Here is a 22,995-nt window from a genome sequence, read left to right as displayed (position 1 = left end):
TCTCTGTCATTTAACCCATTTGTTTATTCAGTTACAGGGGAAATATATTGCTAGTGTAATTCTCATGAGAATCTCTTTGACATGAACGGAGGAGTAACTCCGTGCAGCCACATGCAACTGCTATTTTACATAACAGAATACGTTTCATAGTTGTTCCTATTAGACTTTCAAAGTTTTAAAGATACTTAAACCTTTCCCAGTCTACATTAAATGTAACTGAATTTTAGGAGCTAAAATGTCACACCAAGTTTCTATAAAGTTGATGATTCGTGCTCCAGTGGTTCAGTCTGCTGAGACACCAAAGAGGCGGAGAAGCAAGAGACTGACTCGGTTTAAAATGGATCTCACAAAAGGTTCAGAGGCTTCTTAAGCAGCATGTATCAACCTACAAGCTAATACGACAGGTACTGATTCTGCCGTTGAACGCTCCTCGCTGGGGTCACGGATTTTTTTGGCTTGAGGAACGGACTGATTAGTTAGTGTATCTCTACCTTGATGAGTTTGTTTTAAACAAGATAGATGTGTACTGTGGGTGCCTGACCTGATAGGGTGCACGAGCACCTGAAATGGTTCATATCTGAAGTGCTGCAGTGCACTTGGTCAGTAGGAAAGGTGCCCACAAGCTTGAGTGCAATACCCTGATCCAGTGAACCACTCACATGGAACATTACTCAACATGAAGCCTCTGAATCAATCAAACTGTCAAGCATGGGTTTTGGAGAGCATGGAGAATGATCCAGTGTGGAAATGAGAAAAGGGTTTTTTGCGTCACAATTCTGGATTCGCTTACTCGTCTCTGTAGGATTCCTCACTCTAAGTGCCTGAAATTCTCACTGTATGTAGTTCTGTTTACCTGAGCTTTTCATTTTGTAACGCATATTATAAAACAGTCACACCTGTGTGTCCTGGGTGGGTAGGCAGCCCACACCTTAGTGCCAGTCAAAGATTTAAACTGGAGATTAAAAAAAAAAAATAGAACAGGGATCTTTAAAAAAGTGTGTCTAACTTCAGTTTTGTAACCAAACACTTCTTTCATTTTTATATGCAGAATTCAAGTAAGTTGCCTTAAATCTATAGAAAGAAAGCACACATCTTAAAGTTTATGAGGACATGCATTACCACAGGAAGCTGAGAGGCAAATGTATAAATAGATTTTATAAAATGATTTGACAAAAATTATGTTCATTCCTGAAGCAGGCAGGCAAAGTCCTTCAGATGAATTGATTGGTCCCATCCCAAGATGTTTTTTTTATGTTTCAATTCAAATTGTTAACGAGTTGTGATTCTTACCTACTTTTATGCACAATTAATATTCTCTTATTCTGCTAAATTATTTCCTTGTACGTATAGCTCTTAGGCTTAGACCATCTCCTACTAAGTGCAGAAGTACCAAATCAGACTCATGCATCAGGCTGAACAATCTAATTTGGTCTTTGATTCAAACAGTAGTGTAAATATTGATATTTCTCTTTGGCATTAAATAAATGAGATGTATCTTCTAGGACGAGAATATTTGAGGATTGTTTTTTGTGTGTATGGATCTTTTGGGAAAATATAATCCAGAACTAATGGGAGAGTATATTTTTTAGTAACTGATGTGCCGAAATTTTTTAAATTATAAATCTTCCTGATGCGTCTCCTCAGTTTTATCATGAGAAATAGTTTCACTAAACGCATCCTTATGACTCTTATAGTAAAGAAGAAAAGTAGTGGTTCAAACTCTTTAAAAGATAGTATGTTCTATGATGTGATATTGCTAATACCTAGTATTGTTATACCAAGCTAGCATGCTATTAATTGATTTGGACTGGATAAATATTCAACTGTGCATTTACTGTTCTGAAACCAAAAAATTGTGTTCTTCAGACAACGCACAGTCCAGTTTTTGAGACACAGAAAGTAACAATTTCTATTCCTATTGATAAACAGCAGATGTAGATTAAAAAAGAAATCTCAAAATCAGTTATTTCTCTCGTGCTGCCTGTTTATGTTTTGCATTGTGTTTACTGCCACTGTGCTAAGATTTACAGATTGAAAATCACTTTTCTTGCAGTTCTTTTCAGGCGCAGTTGTATATTCAAGTGTATCTGTCACAATATGGTTCTCTGTAAGAGTGATGAACACTATATTCTCCTTTGACTTTGGTAAAATTACTGACCCCAAGAATGTTCTCTGCTCCGTGCCTGATAGTAAGGACATGCATTTTTCAGGTACTTGTCTTTATGACATGGCAAGTTCTTGGGAGACTGTACAGTGAAAGGTGGTTTTTTCCTTTTTTTTAAAACCATCTAAGTTCCATTAATTAAAGACCTTAGAATAGCAAAACACTTAAATATATACTGTAAACATAAATCATTAGTTTCTGACCTTTCTGATGTGTGCAACTGGAATGGTGAATGATGATGAAAAGAATAATTATATTCCAGTTATCACACTTTGATTTCATTCTTTTTGCAACAGTTTGCATATGACTTGGTTCCACTTTCGTGAAGGAACAAGCCTTATTAGACAAATATACTGTGGGTAGACTCTTCTACTCTGAAATAAATAATAATTTACTGTTTAAATAGTTATAAATATGTCATATTCAGTTATTTAATTTAAATATAATATTTAATAAATATACAGGATTTGAATAAATATTTATTTCAATGCTTAAATGATGTTTTGCAATTCATTAGATTTCAGAATTGCTGTGTTGGTATAACTCTCTTCCATTCGGGTCAAAGGCAACATCTCCTAAGTGTTGGTGGACTATTTTGAAAATCCCTTTACTAACTAATGTAAATGGCATGCATCATATGCTAATCTCATAGTTGCTTTGTTTATAGTTTAAAAATTAGAACAAAAAAGACTTCTCTAACAGGACAATTAACCGCAAATTTAAAAAAAAAAGAAATAAAATATAAACCAAAATATTTTAAAGCAATGGTAATCCTTATTTCTTGAATGAAACAGTACTTTGCCCTTGTTCCTAATTCTATACAGTCTGGATATTAATGGATCTATAATAGTATCTAATAGATACATTTATACTTATGTGTATGAGTCTGTATGTGCCCACACACACCAATTTTGAATGATGGCAAATGCTGGGGTGCTTTCTATTAGCACTCCTTTTGGCTTTTGATGCAATTGATTAATACTGAATAAAAACTCTGCAGCAGTCTGGCTGAAGAAAGTAAGCCTACAGCTTCCAGATCTAACAACAGGAGATGAAAAAACAGGTGCTTTAGGAGGATTCAATTTAGCAAAGTCAGTGTGATTAACACCCATCATCTTCTGAAGGGTGCCACCGTCCCGTAATGACTGGTTCAATGCTCTCTTTCATATCTCTTCCCGCCCCAGCAGTAGAGGAGCCTTTACGGCGGTGCCGAGGCAGCGGTCAGTGGTGGCTCCAAGGGACCAGTGACATCTACAAAATGGACTGCCAGGACGCTTCCCTCACTGCTGCCCTCCTGCCTGCTGGTGGCCTGCCATCTACATACCTAAGCTTAGCTTCCAAGGGCGGGTGGTAGTGTCTGCAAGGTATTTTTTTATTACATAAAGTACAGCCCAAACCAGCTGCAAGCTGCTGCTCGGCCTAGATTTGTCCTTATCCTGGATAGAGGATTTCAGTGTCCTTATAACAGGCACACGCATTTACACTAATCCAGAAAACCTGGATGTGTTTACCTGCTGGGTGGGAATAGTTTTCCCACGGGTGTTTTAGGTATTTCCTTGAAACTCTTCTTTTTGGTGAGAAATGCTGTGTGCTTTCCTTTCAGACATTAAGGCTAAGCTAAACACCCGTGAAATAACTCCTGTTGGTCTGGGAGAGCTTTGGGTCAGGCCTTTGCTGAGTTACCTTGAAATTATTAGAAATGTATTATCCAAATTCTAAATTTTAACATGTATGCTTTTTTTTTGGTATTCTCTGAAGACTTGGATTTAAGAAAACATATGTTATTGCCACTAGTTCTGACTCTCATTTTCTTGACTTTAATTTTTATCATACACGGAACGATAGCTGCCAGAAAGCGTTCAGCTACTGTCTGTGTAAGGCCTGATTCTTCTTTTTCTAGAATCATAGAATGGTTAGAGTTGGAAGGGGCCTTAAAGCTCACCTAGTTCCAACCCCCCTGCCATGGGCAGGGACACCTCCCACCAGACCAGGTTGCTCAAAGCCCCATCCAGCCTGGCCTTGAACACTTCCAGGGATGGGGCATTCACCTGTTCCAGTGCCTCACCACCCTCACAGTAAAGAATTTCTTCCTGATATCCCATCTAAATCTACTCTCCTTCAGTTTAAAACCGTTACCCTTTGTCCTATTGCTCCACTCCCTGATCAAGAGTCCCTCCCCATCTTTCTTGTAGGCCCCCTTTAGGTACTGGAAGGCTGCTATAAGGTCTCCCCGGAGCCTTCTCTTCTCCAGGCTGAACAACCCCAACTCTCTCAGCCTGTCCATATAGGAGAGGTGTTTCAGCCCTCTGATCATCTTTGTGGCCCTCCTCTGGATGTGCTCCAACAGGTCCACGTCTTTCCTGTGCTTAGGGCTCCAGAGCTGGACACAGCACTCCAGGTGGGGTCTCACAAGACCAGAGTAGAGGGGCAGAATCACGTCCCTCGATCTGCTGGACACACTGCTTTTGATGCAGCCCAGGACACAGTTGGCTCTCTGGGCTGCAAGTGCATGTTGCCGGCTTGTGTTGAGCTTCTCATCAACCAACACCCCCAACTCCTTCTCCTCAGGGCTGCTCTCGATCCATTCTCTGCCCAACCTGTATTTGTACTTGGGATTGCCCCGACCCACGTGCAGGACTTGCACCCACTTGCACTTGGCCTTGTTGAATTTTGTGAGATTTGCACAGGCCCACCTCTCTCTCTGGTTGACATCCCTTCCCTCCAGCATGTTGACCACGCCACACAGTTTGGTGTTGTCGGCAAACTTGCTGAGGGTGCACTCAATCCCATTGTCCATGTTGCTGACAAAGATGTTAAGCAGCGCAGGTCCCAGTATCAACTCCTGAGGAATACTACACGTCACTTGTTATTTTCTTGAGAGAATTTTCAACTTGGTGCTTGCTTTGGCTAGAGGTACTAAAAATGGGGGAGACAGATACAGAGTGGAGGGTGAAATGTTTTTCTACAGTACCTTGCAGAGCACTGCAAAATGTATGTTCTTCAGTAGACTCATCTTGATGCACATTCATAGCAAAGCATGTCAAAGATGAGAAAAAACCCACAACTTTTTGCAGATAAAAGATACAGCACAGAGTGACACATGTAAATGGGATGATAAAGTTTAACAGAATCAGGCAGGCTAAAGTTTATGAGGACACAGAGTTTATTTGAAAGCTGAGGTGTCTGGAAAAAGACAAATTTATGTACACTAGAAGGAAACTGTTTTGCTCTAGAGCCAGCAAGGAAGGTGGTCCAGTCAGCATGAACTTGGTCCTAGTTGTCATCTCAAGTTTGTGGGTATGCTGGTTTAGATGCACTCTGTGTGGCTGTGCAGCAGTGAAGCAAGAATTCAGAGGAGGCAAGGATATGGAAATCCTGACAGCCTTGGGGATCACTGACAAAGTCCCAGTGTGATCAAAATGTTGCCCATTTTATTTTTACACCAATTATACCTCTGTAATTTGGAGCTAAATCCATCAGACAGTTAGGAGAATTGTAAAATTGTCATGACAGTGGAATTGGGCTCAAATGTGCAGTAACTATACCACAGGAGGAACAACAATCTGGAATTAATTAAACTTACTGACTTCAGTGACATTTTATAATGTATCCTTCTAATTACTCTGTATACAGCACATTGTGAATTTTGAAGAGCTAGAAATTGAGTCTAAAATACCAAGATACATATAGAGACAATATTTCAGTGGTATTTTTCATTCCCAGAATCTGTAACCTCTGTGACTAATGGCTTTATTACATTTTTCAGGCCTTGTTGCTAGTAAGAAAAATGCTTAACTTTTAAAACACTAATTTTTTTAGTACATTAATGATATAGCTGGACAGCTGAGATACAGCCTATATGTATTAACGCTTGTTTTTGAATAGCATAAATGTATATGGATGCAATCTAATAGTATGTATAAGAGAAACAAATTACATAAATACTAAATTGTATGTCAGAGGCCTTTGGTTTTGGTGCAATAAGTATCTTCCACCATTAAAAGAAGGAGTAGGTGTTACTAACAATACAATGCCTGTATTTTCCTAGATCATATATGTAACAAAGGAAAATAAAAGGTTCCTGAATATGAGCCTAAATTTATGTTTCAGCTGCAGTAAATGCTCTCAATAGTGTGTTTTTAACTTATGCTCTGCTGTGAAGCTTGACTCTGGTTTGCAGAGTTTGAATCTCAACTCCGTGTATAACCATTGCAGTAGAGGTTGAAGGTGAAGAAATGACAATATGGTACTTGAAATAAAGTGGTTTTGCTAACAGACCAGTGAACATTGTCTATTTATACAGGAATAGTGGTTAAACCTCTGCTGAGTTTACTCCGTAGCTTGGTGAAATAGTTTCTCGCTTGGGAAGGCAATGTGCCTGTCTAATCTTTGGGCTGGTCAGCGAGGAGATGATTTAACTTTCTTTAGTTTCGAGTAGTGCTTTTGACATTGTCTCTGTGATCCAGTGACACGGTGTTAAATGGTATTAGGACCTAGACTCAATAAGGCGGAAAATAGGATGGCACATAAACAAGTGAGGCAATTGCCTTGTACAGTAAGAAATACTGCAAATATTTCTTGTAATCTAACCATGGCTTGGCATGACCTTGCTCTGACACCATGACTCAATGACACAATCTTATCCTCATGAGAAGTGGATTTCTAAAGCCTATCATTAACTTCTTATGGGCCAAACAAACAACTGGAGAAGAAATGGGGTCATTTGTGGTTGTTTCTTTCTTTCTCTCTCTTCCTGACATTTCTCTGCCTCCTGATTCTTCCTAGTGCCTGGAGCCCTGCAAAGAGTCCTGGGACCTGAAGAAAAACCACTGCCAAAGCTTCTGTGAGGTACGTCAGCTCAAGGGCACTCTTTCTCACTTTGTTCTAGCTGTCGCTTTCATTTAGAGTATTAGCTTCAAGGGGACAGCTAACAAACACAGGATTTTTACAGCATTCGTCATCATTCGAATGGATATGCATAAAACAATTTAGCCATATTAAGTTTGAGTTTTTAAAAAAAGATTTTTTTTTTCTGACAAAATCATTTATCTCAACTTGAAGTTTTAAGACAGGATCCAGCCACACCTACACAGCTTCTCTCACAAGGTGCTGTTAAGTCCCTTCTGTAAGACGCTATTTCTACCACATGCCCTTCCGCCCTTCTATCTTTTCTGGCCATGAGTAAGAAAGAGTATCTGTGTTTAAAAAATAAAATGTCATTGTGTGAAAATCCTTGTGCAGGGTAGCTGGAAAAGATGGCTTTCCTGTATATGAAAGTCAATCTGATTTCTAAAATAGTATCTCTCTTGGAGTAGCTGGGTTGTGGAGTCCTAGTTCAGAAAACTACTATCAAAATACATAATTATTCAGGAAGAAGTCTTTGGAAAACTGTTTCTGAATCATGTTTCAGAATAACCTTGTGAATAAGCAAACCTAGATCAGTTAAACTAGTACAAAAAAAGAGATGCTTTTATTGGATGCCTCTGATGAGTTGGAGGAATTCAGCAGTTCTTCAGTGAATGGAAATATTATCTCAATAGAAAGTTGCTTTATTTTAATAAATCGATATAAAGATACAACTGTATTCAAGGATTTTCCTATTAGAAAATAGAAGTGACCTTAATTGATATATTGATCTTGCTGATATACTGAATCAATGCCCTTATCACTGTGGGCATTCTTTTTCTGGTAGAAGAACATGTCTTATGTTTAAATGTTTTTAAGCATCATGAAGATGATTAGGAAAAGCTTTAATTTCAGCTGAAAAAAAATTTAGATCCAACTATGTGTAAATAGGGATTACTGGATTACTGATCTATGTAGTTACATTAGAAGACAAAGTAAAAATTTCTCATGTAAGAGTTCTTTAACCCAGATTAATTGCTGCTTGCTTATATACAAAACTCTAGGGTCGTATAATAAAGCAGTTTTAGTGGATCTAATTTATGTCATTCTTGTATATCACTTCTCACTCAGGCTGTGTGTTTCCAGATATGGGTGAAAATACGTATAAAATTGGTTTAAAAGGAAAACATTTGTAGAACACTGTTCTATTGTAGTTAAAAACAGTGAGCATCCCTCTTTGATTAGTGTTTTCTGGTTGAAGCTAAATTTAGAACTTCAAAGGCCCATAATGAAGAGCAGCACATTTAGCAGCTAACTGAAAAATGAGCTGTGAAATAGGGTGAGGAGGAGAAGCCTTGAGGACGTATTATGCCTCAGGGAGCTATAAAGTTTTTAATTAAGTAGCTGCAAATTTGTGATGTTTTAGGATTTGAAATTAGATTCACACACACACACACACAAGCGCACAGGACCACTTTCCTTTCTCTCTGACTCACGTATGCTCCATAGACATTGTTTGATTGAATTAAACAAGGCTGCTTTCCTTTGAGACTGTTTTCAATTTTTTTGTATTTTGCAAAAAATCTGGAAGCAACAATTTAGCTCTGTGTTTCTCAAGATGCCTGCTTGGTATGTTACTTCTAATCTACTGACTGGGTGTACGAATGTTAAAGGAACCTTATGTGTGAAGAAGGAAAGGAGGCAGTTTACCTGACTCCTTTTTTTGCCCATAAATTCAGTTTCCTGCTGGCTTAGCTTCTTAACTGGCTAACCATGGGATCAGGTGCATTCCAATGGGGAGAAAAGCAGGAGCGCATGTCCAAGGATCACTGGGGTCAGTAGGAGATATAAGGACTGCTCATTTCGGCAGCCTTTAGGTTCGTTAAACCGTAACACCCAAATGCATCCTTAAAATCTTGATTCAAAAATTCTGGACTGTTCTGTAGGACAAGGTGGGAGACGTAACGTGGTGGCACATTCTTGGACCACAGTGGCTTTGGAGAATAAACTGACATATAGTCAGTGAAATACCTGGGCCTCCATAATAACGCAGTCCTTCTCATTGCGCCAGAAATGTGAGAACAGTAAAAATAAGAAAGTAAAACATTTGAATATGGAAGGAGGTTGCAGAAGTTGCATGAATAGTTGGATGGAGAGTGGGTTATAATTCCTGTGTAGCCTTAGGTAACTATAAATCAGATCTGTCAGAGTGGAAGGTTTTTGGTTGCTCTGAGATAGAAAGGCAAGCTATAGATAACGTGTTACATGGGTTGCCCATCTACAGTGCCACCAATCACTGTAAGGGAATCACTTTAGCTGTTTTTGCGCCAAACTAAATAAAGCGTCAGATAAAAGAGGAGATGAAATCCCCATGTCACACACAATATTCTCTCCAGGGTGCTAGATGCTATTTTTAACACAGTTTTAAGTGAACCTTGCAAACCTCTGAGTAGTACACATGCTATAAAATGTCTATGCATTGAAGCAACCTCTCATATGTCTAGGACTTTATTTCTCAAAGAAGTAGCATTTACTTTGATCTTTAATCAATATATTTAAGGCTAATTTTAATCTGTATTTTCTGCTGATCATTTTATCAGAAATTTAGTTCCAGTTCCATGAAGAATTATACAATTACTAGTATGTTGGCAGGAACATAAAGATGCTGCAAAATCTTCTCTTACTTAGCCAACTCAGTCCAAACAGTATAATGAAAGAAGATTTCACTTACTTATCTAGAGTGGCATTTCATCAGACATTGTGGGTAAAGTGTTATGAAGTACAAAGGGAGGAATGTGGGGTAGTCTGGAAAAAAAAGATTCTCTGACCATTGCTTCCCCTTTATATTGGGAATGTTTTTAATCTGTCATTGAGCAACTTTGTAGCCAGCCAATGTGAAGAAAACAAGGGAAAGCTGGCAGATATAAACAATTTTATTCCATTAAAGATGGTGGTCTTACTTGAGGGAATTCATCATTCTGTACTTGGAATGCTTTTTTAGAAGTGGCTTGAATATATAAATCTTCAGGGATAGTCTTGCAAAAGCTGAAAATCTGAATTTTCCTTTAGGAGGTCTTGGAAAACGTACAACTTTTTTTTTTTTTTTTTCCTGTTGAAAACTTTAAACAATTCTTTTGTTTTCCCTTTAGCCTCTTTTCCCCAAGAAGAATTATGAATGCCTAACTAGCTGTGAATTCCTTAAGTACATCCTGTCTGTGAAGCAAGGGGACTGCCCAGCACCTGAGAAGGCCAGTGGTTTTGCAGCTGCCTGTGTTGAAAGCTGTGAAGCTGATAGTGAATGTTCTGGAGTGAAGAAATGCTGTTCCAATGGATGCGGTCATACGTGCCAAGTTCCAAAAAATCTGTACAAAGGTAGAGATTATTAATGTGTACTCATATTGGGCTAATAACTTCAGGTGATAATAAAGTCTCCTAGAAAACCAGGACTTTCATTTTGTAGGAGTTTGTATGGATGGGAAGAAAAAGGAGAGGCGCCTGTAGAGATGTGACTGGACACTGAAAGGGTGGAATGCCAGAGAAAAATGTTGCTCAAGTTTCTGAGTTTTTTTCCCCTTGTGAAGCCCATGTCTGGAAATCTGTGGAATGTAAACATGTGGCTATTGTGAATCATCTTAAGCAGAACAAACTTGCCAATTTAGGTGAAATCTCACTTAATTTGATGCAGATGAGAGAGAATGCAGCAGGAAAATATTTAACAATAAATAGTTCAAGTCATGTTAACCACAAATAACATTTATGTTTATAAGCCAAGCAGGTAAGACTACCGAATAGGAAGTGTGAGATAATCTTGTAAAAGAACAAATCAATGTGGTATATTTGGCATTGCTGATCTTAATGATGAAAGAACACAGTAGTGAAAGATTATAATATCCACATATATATATTAATTCATTATTTAAATGTAAGACAATCTTATTCAAAATGTTTTAATTGATTTGAGATTCTGTGGAAAAAAGGTTTTCCTTGACATCCATCAGCAAGAACATATAGACTAAGAAATTATTTGCTTAGACAAACTCCAGATTTTAATTTGTTGGAATTAAAAAAAAGCCTTATACATGGAAATATTCTGAAAATATGCTCCTAATGCAGAACAATGACCCTTTATGAAAGGCATTTTCTTGTTCCACAGAGTCGGAATGTTTTGTTAGAAATTCATTCTCCTTACTTCAGTGATAAAAAATAAATATTAATCAGTTATTCTTCTGATAGCGTGGTCTCTCTGTGGAGAGCCTAATCAGCGTAACTCTGAACTAAGCTCCAGGCTTAGGTCCGAATCAATCCAGACTTATTTCCATCTGTGGATGGAAAAATGGTAAAATATGTGAAGGAGATGGTGATTTTATTTTTAAGTTCATTGCTTTAACTGAAATGTTGATGCATCTTTTTGAATGTCCCTAGTGTTGAGAATGTATGTCAGAAATAATGTGCTTTGACTTTTGAATCCTGTCTTTGAGTGTGCAGGATGGGCCATCAGGAAGCACTGTCTTACTTACTTACATATATGGGGAAAATTTGATCTAGAAGTCATAGACATTGAGTAAGCATAAAACTGATGAAGATTCTCTTGCTTTCAAGGTAGTTCAAAGCAAACCCTTTAAAACTATAAGAAATTAATATACTCCTATACACAAGACCTGTCAAAATGAAAATTATTAAAATGGATCACTTAGTTATTTCTTTCATCTTCTTGAGACAAATGACTGGAGTGATAAACTGTCATTTGTGTTGTATGTGTAATGATTTACATGATCAGGCTCCATACCACAACTGCAAAGCATTCCAGTAAATGAAAGAGCTGGAAAAGGTAAAAATAAAACAAACAAGCAAACAGGCAAACAAATGAAATAAGATGACATGCATTTGGAGAGGACGCAGGATATGACAGGATATGATAGGTTGTATAACTCCACACTGGAAAGTCTGCTGCTGTTCAGCCTAGTTATATAGGAACAGAACTAACCTTCTCTAACATCTTATCACATATCTGCAGGAGGTGCTTGCTTGTAATAGCATATATGTCTTGCAGAGGAAGGAAAGCCCAACACTATACTGCCTTCTCAGCTGATGAATTCAGCTAATTAGCGTTTTCAACCTGTCTTTCTGCAACAAAAGACAAATAGAAACAGAACAAGCTTGCTATTCATTTCCTCCAGGGGTAAATGACCTTCCTGTAGCTAAGGAAGAGCAAACTCTGCAAGCATGACTAAGATCTAGTGAATAAGTTTAGTACTGATTATTATGACAGCGCTCACAGCTAGAAAATGAACTCAGATTGAATCTAAGAGTCTACAGAAGTTTCTATAATTCCACCGTTGATCAAGCTCTGGGGATTAGTTACAAGAGCAGATAGAAATTACCCATGTTATTTCTTGGATTTGTCCTCTATTACTACGTGCTAAAGCCCAATTCTAAAAGCATGTTAATGAAAGTACACTCGCACCAAAGTCACATATTGCAAATGTTGTTGGATTAACATAACGAGTCCAGTTACTTGTTATCCCAATTGTTTACCGGCTTGCTTTCGCTATAATCTTCAAACTGTCTGTTATCATTGCATTTTTTCATCTCTGCTGGGATTATTACTAATCAGTTACATAGTCTTCACATTTTTAGTTCCCTTTACTGGAGATATCAGATGTTCTCTCCTACTCGTTTGTCACTTGCCACCTCCTTTACATTGTCTCAACTGGTGAAGTATTTCAGAAAGTGTCCCTTCTCCATGGTCTGCATCTTTTCTTTTTTTTCTATATGGACATAATGATGTTATAAATAACAGTAAGTGCCTAAAGTAGATTTGGTACTTCAGAGATAGAAATGGGGACAATATCTCTGCTTAGAAGTAAAAGAGTTGAAAAATGCAGAAAAAAACCCTAAGGAAGAGTAAGGGATGGAAAATGCTTGATTGGGTTCACTTTGTCTAATGTGCATGTATGCGTCCCCAGGTAAGGACAAGGACATGTATCTTTTTCTCCACTCAGCTGGTGACAGCTGAAAAAAATCACCCATCACCTTTTTCCTGTTCAGAAGTTAGTGGTCTGTCAGCTGTGATGATACACCTACTTGTGTGAACTTTCCAGGACCGCTTTTTAACAAAGGTTTAGGGTTCATGCTCTTTAAACCAGCCTAACTAATTTTATCTGAAAGGTGTAAGGGAGCAATCCATACAGCAGACCAAACTGCAGATCTGGGCAAGGTAAATTGTGAAAAGAAGACTATGATATTTAAAGGGTATGATGGTATGACAATATCATAATAGGATAGCTGGAGCCGGATGGCCGTCCACAGTTTAAAGGCTCTTGTCATGCGTAAAGAAAAATAGTTTTGCATTAAAAAATAGTGTACAGTTGTAAAGGTGCAAATCTCTGAGTCTTCGAACAACTATGTTTACAATCGTACTGATGCCATGAATGTACCCTTTTACTGTACAAAACCTGTCCATGGAAACTTTTGGAATTCCCAGGGAACCAACAGTTAAGATACAGATTCTTATGGTGGAACAGAGTGCATTTATTCTTTTCATGTCACAGGGATGCATGTACCATCTGAAACACACCTTTAGAAACATTTTTCCTGGGCTCTGGTATTGCATGCATACAGCAATCAGTGATGTGAATTCTTCAGTTACGCATTGCAGACTTCAGAGGACTAATTTGTTCCAGCACGATGAAAGGGCTGACCATTTACATAATAAAAAGCACATTGAAGAGTGATTGGATCTACACATCTGGATATGAAACTGATTGTGCTGGTTCTACAAAAGTATTTTAAAATGCACTTGTGCTGTGCTCTGGTTGTGTGTGCTGCTGCGCTCCATCTGCACGCAATTACGTAACAGCGGAGAGGCTGGGATACTTGCAATCAAGTGAATCCAACTGCCCCTAATGCAAAGCAGATGGAAGTTTTCTTAACGTGCAAATTGTAGGATTATTGTACATCATAATTAAAGGAGGATTTTCAAATGTGGAAATGCGAACTGACATGTTCTGTGATGTTCGTTGTATTAGACTAAGACTGCTGGCTGTTGAAGGATATCCAGGGTTTAAACTGCTGTGATAACCAGATTTAAGTACTGGATTTTCCTCAGGTTGATTTTAGGTTCCTTCAAGAGCTACAATATCAATTTTTATTTACTTATAGCTAATTTTATAATCAGATTTAGGAGAAGATCTCTTAAAATATAGAAGTGGTTCGTTCACCTAAGGAAATTTTGCTACTTGGTCATATGTGGCAGACTGAGTAGGAGACTATTGAACCAACACACACAGCCGGACTTATGTGGACACCCACTGAAATGACAAAATAACTAAAGTGCATACGATAACTTGCTAAGAAGGTTTATATGTCAGCATAGAAATCTTATTTTTGACATTACCTGAAGTGACAAAATGATGCGTACTCAAATATGAGTTCCTAAAGTCTGTCTAGAGAAATGTGTCTAACGCTTGATTTGTTGATTTAATCAAGAGATGCCAAATTTGAAGAGTTATTTTTTCCTTCGAGCTACTGCAGATGTTTTCAAAAAGGTGATGTTACCAGCAGTAGAAACAACAGAAATAACTGTTCTTCAGTGTCACTGTGTAATGAGAAATTACTGTAAAACTTTAGAGAGACATCTTTGTCTCTGAAATGTAACAATTGGACAGCATGCATTAGATAGAACATCTGTTGCGAGATGCCTTGGAATTACCTTTCCTAGATCTTTAGGGAAGAGTGGAGAGAGACACATCATACAATACAGCTGCCTGTGAGTCAGTAAGATTATGCTGCCATGGAGAAGGCAAACAGCTTTTTTAAGTATATCAGACTAACGTAGGACTTCTAGTCTAGCCTACTTCTCTAGTCTACAGTGGTAAGAGCTCAGACACAGTCTGTGTCCAGTTTTAGTCGTGACTCTGGAGAAGGGCTGTGGGCCAACGGGAGGGTTTCCAGAGAGAACTGCAAGAATGTTCAGAGGTCTAGAAACACTGATTTAAAAGGAAAATGGAGTGCGCTATGGTTATTAGACTGAAGAAGAAAACATTCAGAGCCATGATGACAGTCTTGTGGTACATAAAGGCTCCTCCAGAGAGTAAAGAAAGAAAGAATCTGTTCTCCATGATCCATGAACATCATGGACAAGTATTGAGTTTAAGATGCAGCAGAGAAGACTAAACAAGGTAGTGAGAAAGCTTTCTAATGGTAAGGATAGAGAAGTATTGGAATGGATTACTATGTGATGCTGTGGAAATTCTGTCATTAGATGTGTTTAAGGACAAATCAGGTGAAAAACTGAACAACAGGTATAGCTTGGGATGAAAGGGATCTTTCTGCGGGTCATCAAAGCATACTTGGAAAGTGTTTTCTGTGAGATCAGTTTTAGCTTACAACTTTCAGATCCTTTAGTTTTTAAATGAAATAAAGAAATAATTTTGAAGAGAAGATTTTTTAAAAACAAGTTTTACTGTTAGCAGAAATAGTTCGGCTGTGACCACTTCTGAAACTCCCATGCTCATCAGCCTGTCCATTCGCCACTTTCTTCCTTCTGTCTGACCAACAGTCTCCTTTTTTAAAAAACTTTTTATACACCGTCATCTACATAGGCTTTAATTGCATCTTGTAAATTACTCACATATTTTTGTCTGCACTTTCCTATTACAGGTGTTCCACTGAAACCCCGGAAAGAATTAAAATTCATAGAACTTCAGTCTGGAGACCTGGAGGTGAAGTGGTCTTCAAAATTCAATATTTCCATTGAGCCTGTGATCTATGTTGTTCAGAGGAGGTGGAATCAAGGAATCCATCCAAGTGAGGATGATGCTACCAACTGGCAAACTGTGGCACAGGTCAGTACTTTGTAAAGCCATATGGATCCCTAGCTTCCAGATTGTGAACTAAAGGTCCTGTTCAGATTGGAGAAGAGTTAGGTCACTTACAGGTGGAGAGGCTCATGCAGAGGGATCCCTTTGTAGGGTCTCTCTCCAGGTCACAGTAGAGCTGGAAACAGAACCCAGATCTCCAAGGCTTCTGAACTTCAGTATTTTCACTTCCAGTTTTTCAGTTATAGAAACATCAGATGCTTTTGGTACGTATTGAAAATGACTTCATAAAAAATGGTGAATATATCAGTAAAGAAGTAAATAGTGGTTTCCTCGTCCCCAAAAGAAAAAATACTCAGAGGTTTACATTTTCAAAATGAGTTTATTTTGTGGGTTTGCTCTCTATAGATAAAAATCTGTAGGACTAGCTGGAGGCTTAATTTTCATAAGGCCAGTGAGTAGCACCTTCTTGTAAGAATATACTTATGATCTATTCAGATGGGATTTCCAAAGTCTCTTAAAGCCACAAGCTCTTAAATCTCTTGAAAAATGTAGAATTAGATACCAAAATCCATTGAAGGAGCACATAAGAGACAGTTCTTTTGAGGCCAGTGGGACTCAGTGCACAATCTCCAAGGCATGGCTTGGGTCTTATAAAAAAGATAAGAGAAGACAATTGGTGAAAAGACTATTTATTTTTTTTTAAATAAAACAGACTGAAAAAAAAGACTAAAACCTTTATTCTTTGTAAAGTTGTTTTTTTCAGATGTTACCCTCCCAATTCAGGAAAGACTATGATGTCATGCTCTTATCACTCAGTGCAATCCAGACTGAAAATGTAAGATTCATGAGCAAATGTTTCTTAATGAGAAGCAGCCAACAGAGCATAAATTTTCACTTAGTTCCTTCCCAGTTTCAATCTGTTTTTTAACATGCTGACAGTCCACCTGGATGGCAGAGTTCCAATCGTTTATCTTAAGTGCTTCACCCTCATCCCTGCTGACAAGGAAAGTAAAATGCTGATTTTGAAAAGACCTGCAAAATGTCATTATAGCTAGGAAAAAAAGGAAAGAGAATAAATAGAACCATCTACAAACTAAAGGAGGGAGTTTAAATTCTGTGACAATCTGCGTTCATTCTCAATTCAGATTGTGTAGGAAAAAGCTATCTTACAATAATGTCAAGCTTGTGAAACTGAACACTCAGCAGTGAAGTTCTTAGCTTCAATGTGGTGCTACAGGCAGCTGTCACTATGTTAGAGACTTGCTCAGAAAAAGTCACCTGCAGCAGATCCTGGCATGAAACCCTGCTTGTGCAAGCCCAAGGGAACGTGCATGCCAGCAAACCTGATAAAGTTGCAGTGACTTATTTATTATCTCTCCACTGAGGTGCAGATCTGTGTTCTCCATATTCAGCAAACAACCTCCTGCCTTTGCTACTAGGAAAATACCATGTTGCAAAAACGAGCCAAATCTGAATTACTCACCACTGTTACCGTGCCATGTATATGTGCTAGACTGTAGAAGCCCAACTCTTCTGGCTGATGGATCCAGACTGCAAATGTAGCACAGTGCTGTGCTTTTTCTCATTGCAGAAACAGATGTCATGCACATTTCTGGAAGCATGCATTACATATATATGCTCCATAGTAGTGGAGCATGTAGAACCCTCTGCCTTCTTGCAGTGGATGTACAGGCGAGAGTGTTTCAGAAACGTGTTCCTGTGCAAGAGTGATAAGAATCCTGACAGCTGCCTTTCCTGGGGGTCTGTTACAGGCAGGCAGAAGGGGCTCAGTTAATCTCTGTGTCAGGAGAAGCCTCCTACAACTTACTGAGAATTTCGCTGTCCCTTCTGCATCACAAGAGACACGTGTTTGATTGTGTGATGGACCCCACTGGGGATGTCAGTTCAGAGCAAACTTCAGGATGCCTGACTGGCTTCGTGAACCGTGTATACCTTATGGGACACACAGGCTGGACACCCTTGAGCGGTGCTAGTAATCTGAATTTCTGTCTCTGTAGAGTAATTCTGTGTTTGTAGTTTTAGACATCCCACCAGGCAGTCAAATTTGTTAAGTGTGGCCGCATGCAATAGAATTTATTTTGTAATATCAGCCACAAGGATGGATATCCAGTTTGACTAAAGTGACTGTGTGCACAGCCTCAGGGCTTTTCTTGTCCTTATAACTGAGATTTTTTCTTGTACGATTCCAAAACATTGGGCTATGAGACCTTAATTATAGGCAAAGGCTGTGAAGAGCTCAGCCATTCAGCTGAGAACTCCTGGGGCATTCCAGTCCAGGGGAGATGATGCTGGCTTTTTCATTACTCTGTGACTTAAGCTAGAGAGCATGTAAAAAGCAGTTGAAGATCAAAAAGGCTGTGTGTGAGGATCTGAATTTCTCTATGCCTGTGCCCATATGTAATGTAATTATGCGAAGTTTTTGTTTGCATCTTCTTATAAAAAAATTCATAATATTCTATCAGAGTTCCTCATCCAATATTCTATTTTTATTATCTGTCCAAGAAGAAATGGGGTTATAATTTTCAACAATCATAGAATCATAGAGTACGAGGTTGGAAGGGACCTTAGGGATCATCTAGTCCAACCTTTCTTGGCAAAAGCACAGTCTAGATAAGATGTCCCAGCACCCTGTCCAGCTGAATATTAAAAGTATGCAATGATGGGGAATCCAACACTTCCCTGGGGGAACTACCATGCACCAGTACAGGTTAAGGGTTGACCTGCTGGAAAGCAGCTCTGCAAAGAAGGATCTGGGAGTCCTGGTGAAAAACAAGTTGGCCATGAGTCAGCAGTGTGCCCATGTGGCCAAGAAGGCCAAAATGCTATCCTGGCGTGCATTAAAAAAAGCATGGCCAGCAGGTCGAGGGAGGTCATCCTCCCCCTCTACTCTGCCCTCGTGAGGCCACATATAGAGTACTGTGTCCAGCTCTGGGCTCCCGAGTTCAAGAAAGACAAGGAACTACTGGAGAGAGTCCAGCAGAGGACTATGAGGATGATCAGGGGACTGGAGCACCTCTCTTTTGAGGAAAGGCTGAGAGATCCTGGATCTGTTTAGCCTGGAGAAGAGAAGACTGAGAGGGGATCTCATCAATGCTTATGAATATCTAAAGGGCGAGCGTCAAGAGGACAGGGCCAGACTCTTCTCAGTGGTGCCTGATGACAGGACAAGGGGCAACGGGCACAGTCTGGAACACAGGAAATTCCATCTCAACATGAGGAAAACTTTGAGGGTGACGGAGCACTGGAACAGGCTGCCCAGGGAGGTTGTGGAGTCTCCTTCTCTGGAGACTTTCAAAACCCACCTGGACGCGTTCCTGCTCTAGGTGACCCTGCTTTGGCAGGAGGTTGGACTAGATGATCTCCAAAGGTCCCTTCCAACCCCTACCATTCTGTGATTGTACCTATGGCTGATTGTTCTCATTGTGAAAAATTTTCCTCTTGTGTCCAATTGGAATTTCACCAGGAGTAACTTCTTGACTTCTTTGCCTCTGCTGGTGATGCCCTTGTTGATGCAACCCAGCGTCCTGTTGGCTGGCTTTGCCACAGGCAGCACACTGTTGACTCATATTGAGCTTGTTGTCTACCAGGACCCCCAGGTCCCTTTCCACAGAGCTGCTCCCCAGCTGGGTAGATCCCAGCCTGTGCTGCACTCCTGGGTTATGTTTTCCCAGGAGCAAAACCTTACACTTGTCGTTGTTGGACTTCATAAAGTTCTTCTAAACCCACTCTTCCAGCCTATCCAGGTCTTCCCGCAGGATGGGTCTCCCTTCCGAAGTGTCCATTTCCCCACTCAGTTTAGTGTCATCTGCAAACTTCATCAGGGTAGACTTGATCCCATCATCCTGTTCACTTATGAAGATATTAAACAGTGTTGGGCCCAGGATCAATCCCTGGGGAGGCCCCACTTGTGACAGGTTGCCAGTTTGAAAAGGAGTTATTTACCACCACCCTCTGGGTGGGGCCTGTCAGCCAGTTGCCCACCCACCGCACAGACCACTTGTCTAGACCGTAACGCATCAGTTTCTTTAGGAGGAGACTGTGGGGAACCATGCTGAAAACCTTGGAGAAATCCGGAATATCCCCTGCTCACCCCACATTGACCAAGCAGGTTACTTTGTTCTAGAAGGTGATCAGGTTTGTCAAGCACAGTTTGCCCTTGGTGACTCTGTGCTGGCTTTTCCCAATCACATGCTTCATTTGACGTGTGATAGCCCCCAGGAGGATTCATTCCGTAACTTTCCCAGGGACTGAAGTAAGAGTGATGGGCCTGTAATTTCCTGGGTCCTCCTTTATGCCCTTCTTGTAGATGGAGGTGACATTAGCCAGTTTCCAGTCTTCTGGAACTTTAATTTAAGGTGTTTACTTTTCAAAAAACTTGATTTCCTATTGCCTTCACATGAGCTAATTTGTAAGTAATTTCTCATGTCTCGTAAATTTTTTCTTGGGATTGAAAAAATAATTTTGAAGAAGCTTGTTTCCTTTGTATTTTATTGTGTCATGAGGTCTTTTTTGATGTTTTCTTTTTAAGGAGGAGGGCTCAATTAATTAATATGTTATTTATTTAACTTTCCAAGTATATAAAGAAAGCAAACACGTTGAAAACAATTTTAGTTCTTTTCAGGAAGAAAAGATTTTGTTTACTTTGGTTTTTTTACTGCACATTTTTGCAAAAACTTGACATAACTAGCTGTTTGAGTAATTTCCATTGGTTAATATAAAAACTATGGAAAATAAGATACCAATTAACCTAGTTGGCTATGATGTACAGTGTCCTAAGTGGTTATGCCAGGTTTCTTATGATACTGTTTTTTTAAGGTTTAACCAGCTGAGCAGGACCTGCTGCACTATCCTATCAGAATACCATATATCTTGTGAACAAACTTATAATTCTGTTTGGTGCTAATGCTTTCTAAAAATAATAGTATTACTGTTTACATTGGAAACTTAGATAGTTAATTATATTAAATTGATTAATGAAGTTAATTCAAATATGCCAGGTTAATTATTTTCAGACAGAACATGTCTGTGCTGTGTGAATGGATGCCAAGTATGTGTGCACACACACTTACATATATGTATACATATGGTCAGACAATAATGAAGTTTACTTATTAATTTATTCTTTTATTAAGACAAATAAGGAGTGGAATTTACTGCTAGCTTGATTGTGACAAACCTTAGTGCTTCATGTTGGAGATGTCTAAACTCTGCGGGCAACTAATCTTTTTTAAAACTTAAAAGTTTTAGAGACACCTGAAGTTCTGGTTCTGAGGATCACAAAAATTTTCTGAACTCTTGAGAGCAAGAAATCCCTGCTGGAGCTCACCACCAGTCCTGCACAGTAAAGGTTTATTTCTCCATCTCCCAGGAGAGGGCTTGCTTTGTTAAGCATTCTTAGAGAGTGCCCACCTTGTGTGGGATTGCATTCACTCGAAACAGAGGATGTCTGCTCTCCTTTCATAGAGGAGTGGATGCAGCACTGTCAGGTTTCTTCTGTATCACAGGAAAAAAACTCAGCTCTTCTGATACCCTGGATGGTATCCCTTCACTCTCTGAACTGCAAATTCTTTTATCACCGTGCGTAGTTTCAAAAGAAGGTGTAGAGCTATGAACTCAGCAGGGTAAGGCTGTCCTCTCCTATTTCCATTAGATCTTTGCACTACAGAAGGGAATCCAGGATTGATAGTGTGAAAGGAAGGGAATGAACACAGTGAAACAGTCCATTGATTACTGTAATACCACTCAGCATACTATTTAGTGGGCTTACATTAATATAAGGCAGATATTGAAAGGACTATGAATATTATGATCTCATAATCATAACTAACTGAAATCAGAACTAACTGAAGCAATTAAACAAAAAAAAAAAATCAATTTACCATTTAGGTGGTATAAGATATCTCAGTAGTATTTAGCTCTTTCTTGAAATTTATTAAATCTGTGTAAAGGTTGCTTAGAGGCGCCAAAGTAGTTTATACTCTCTAATGCAGGAGTTACACCTCCCGCGTGCCATTGAGTTTAACAGGAGCTTTGCCAACAAAACGAATGATGAAAGTAATAGGCCCAAGGCATGTTCATAAATTAAAATAATTTCGGTGATATGGATTGACAGATTATTTGATGTTACAGTATTTCACGGTTGCCATGGAAGACTGACACAACTGAAATCCTTTCTTTTAATCAGTCCTAGCAAAATAACCGAGCTGATGCAAATGACAAGCAAGATTCCTTAGCTCAGGAATTTGGGGTCAAGTCTATTCAGAATATGCTTGCCTTGTAACTAAATTCAGCAAATCTGTTTTTAAAAACCCACAGTGTTGTAACTAGTTAATTACAATTAGATATTGATCCGGACCCTGATCTCAGTTGCAGCAGTGGCCTGAATATATCCTTGGGGTTTTTTTCTGTTAATATAGTGACAGTTTATTTTACTCTAGTTCAGTGTCATGTCTGTAAATTCTTGAGTATGTGGGCCTGCATGCTGGAAAAAGCTAGGACATTTGAGTGCTCCATAAAATGAAAATAATAGTAAAAGTTAGTTCAGGTAGGCTTTCTTGCCTAGGGGATCCCTGTCATTGGATGAGATAATTCACTCTACCAGTAACATAAAAGCTAAAAAAAGGAAAGATAAGGCAGGCAATGAAAGCATCAGGACTTTTACCCCTGCTTGTGCTAAAAAGACAAATACAGCTGTCTGAACGGAGAGGGACTCCGAGCACCAGCAATATGAGAGGCTCAAAGTCTGCAATGCTTACCAGTCTCAGAGCAGTCCATAGTGCAGTTCAGAAAGGCTCTCTTTCCTTTACATGCACACACAAATGAGGTATCCATTTCCTTAAATTTTGCTTGTCACAAAATGAGGAGATAAAGTGCTGGATAATACCTACAAATTGTATTGGTCAGGGCTCTAAAAATACCATTTTTGGAGAGCTGAAGCAACTTCCTCAAGTTCTGGCTATCTGAGTCAGGTCAGCTGCTGCTACTTTCTTACACAGACTGGAAAGAGCAAAAAACAGAAATAATGCCAAGGAAGGTGGATTTTTGAAGTTATAGAAAACAGAGCTTGTGAAAATAAATGGATGTCACTACGTTTTTAATGAGCTTGCATGTTTGGTCAGTAGTGATAATCAGTAACGATTTGGA

At 39.1% G+C, this 22,995-nt stretch overlaps 1 protein-coding gene across 1 annotated transcript in view; it reads left to right on the top strand.

The window, feature by feature from the left end:
* The window catches only part of ANOS1 (anosmin 1), a 149,990-nt gene that overhangs the window by 77,031 nt on the left and 49,964 nt on the right, over nucleotides 1-22,995 (top strand). Inside the window, exons 3-5 of the mRNA XM_054188862.1 lie at nucleotides 6,950-7,012; nucleotides 10,159-10,381; nucleotides 15,671-15,855. Of these exons, the coding sequence (XP_054044837.1) occupies nucleotides 6,950-7,012; nucleotides 10,159-10,381; nucleotides 15,671-15,855 (471 nt within the window). The remainder of the gene's footprint in view (nucleotides 1-6,949; nucleotides 7,013-10,158; nucleotides 10,382-15,670; nucleotides 15,856-22,995) is intronic.

The sequence above is a fragment of the Rissa tridactyla genome, chromosome 1 (assembly GCF_028500815.1).
Source record: "Rissa tridactyla isolate bRisTri1 chromosome 1, bRisTri1.patW.cur.20221130, whole genome shotgun sequence".
Classification (NCBI taxonomy): Eukaryota; Metazoa; Chordata; class Aves; order Charadriiformes; family Laridae; genus Rissa; species Rissa tridactyla.
This window is presented reverse-complemented; position numbering and strand designations above follow the sequence as displayed.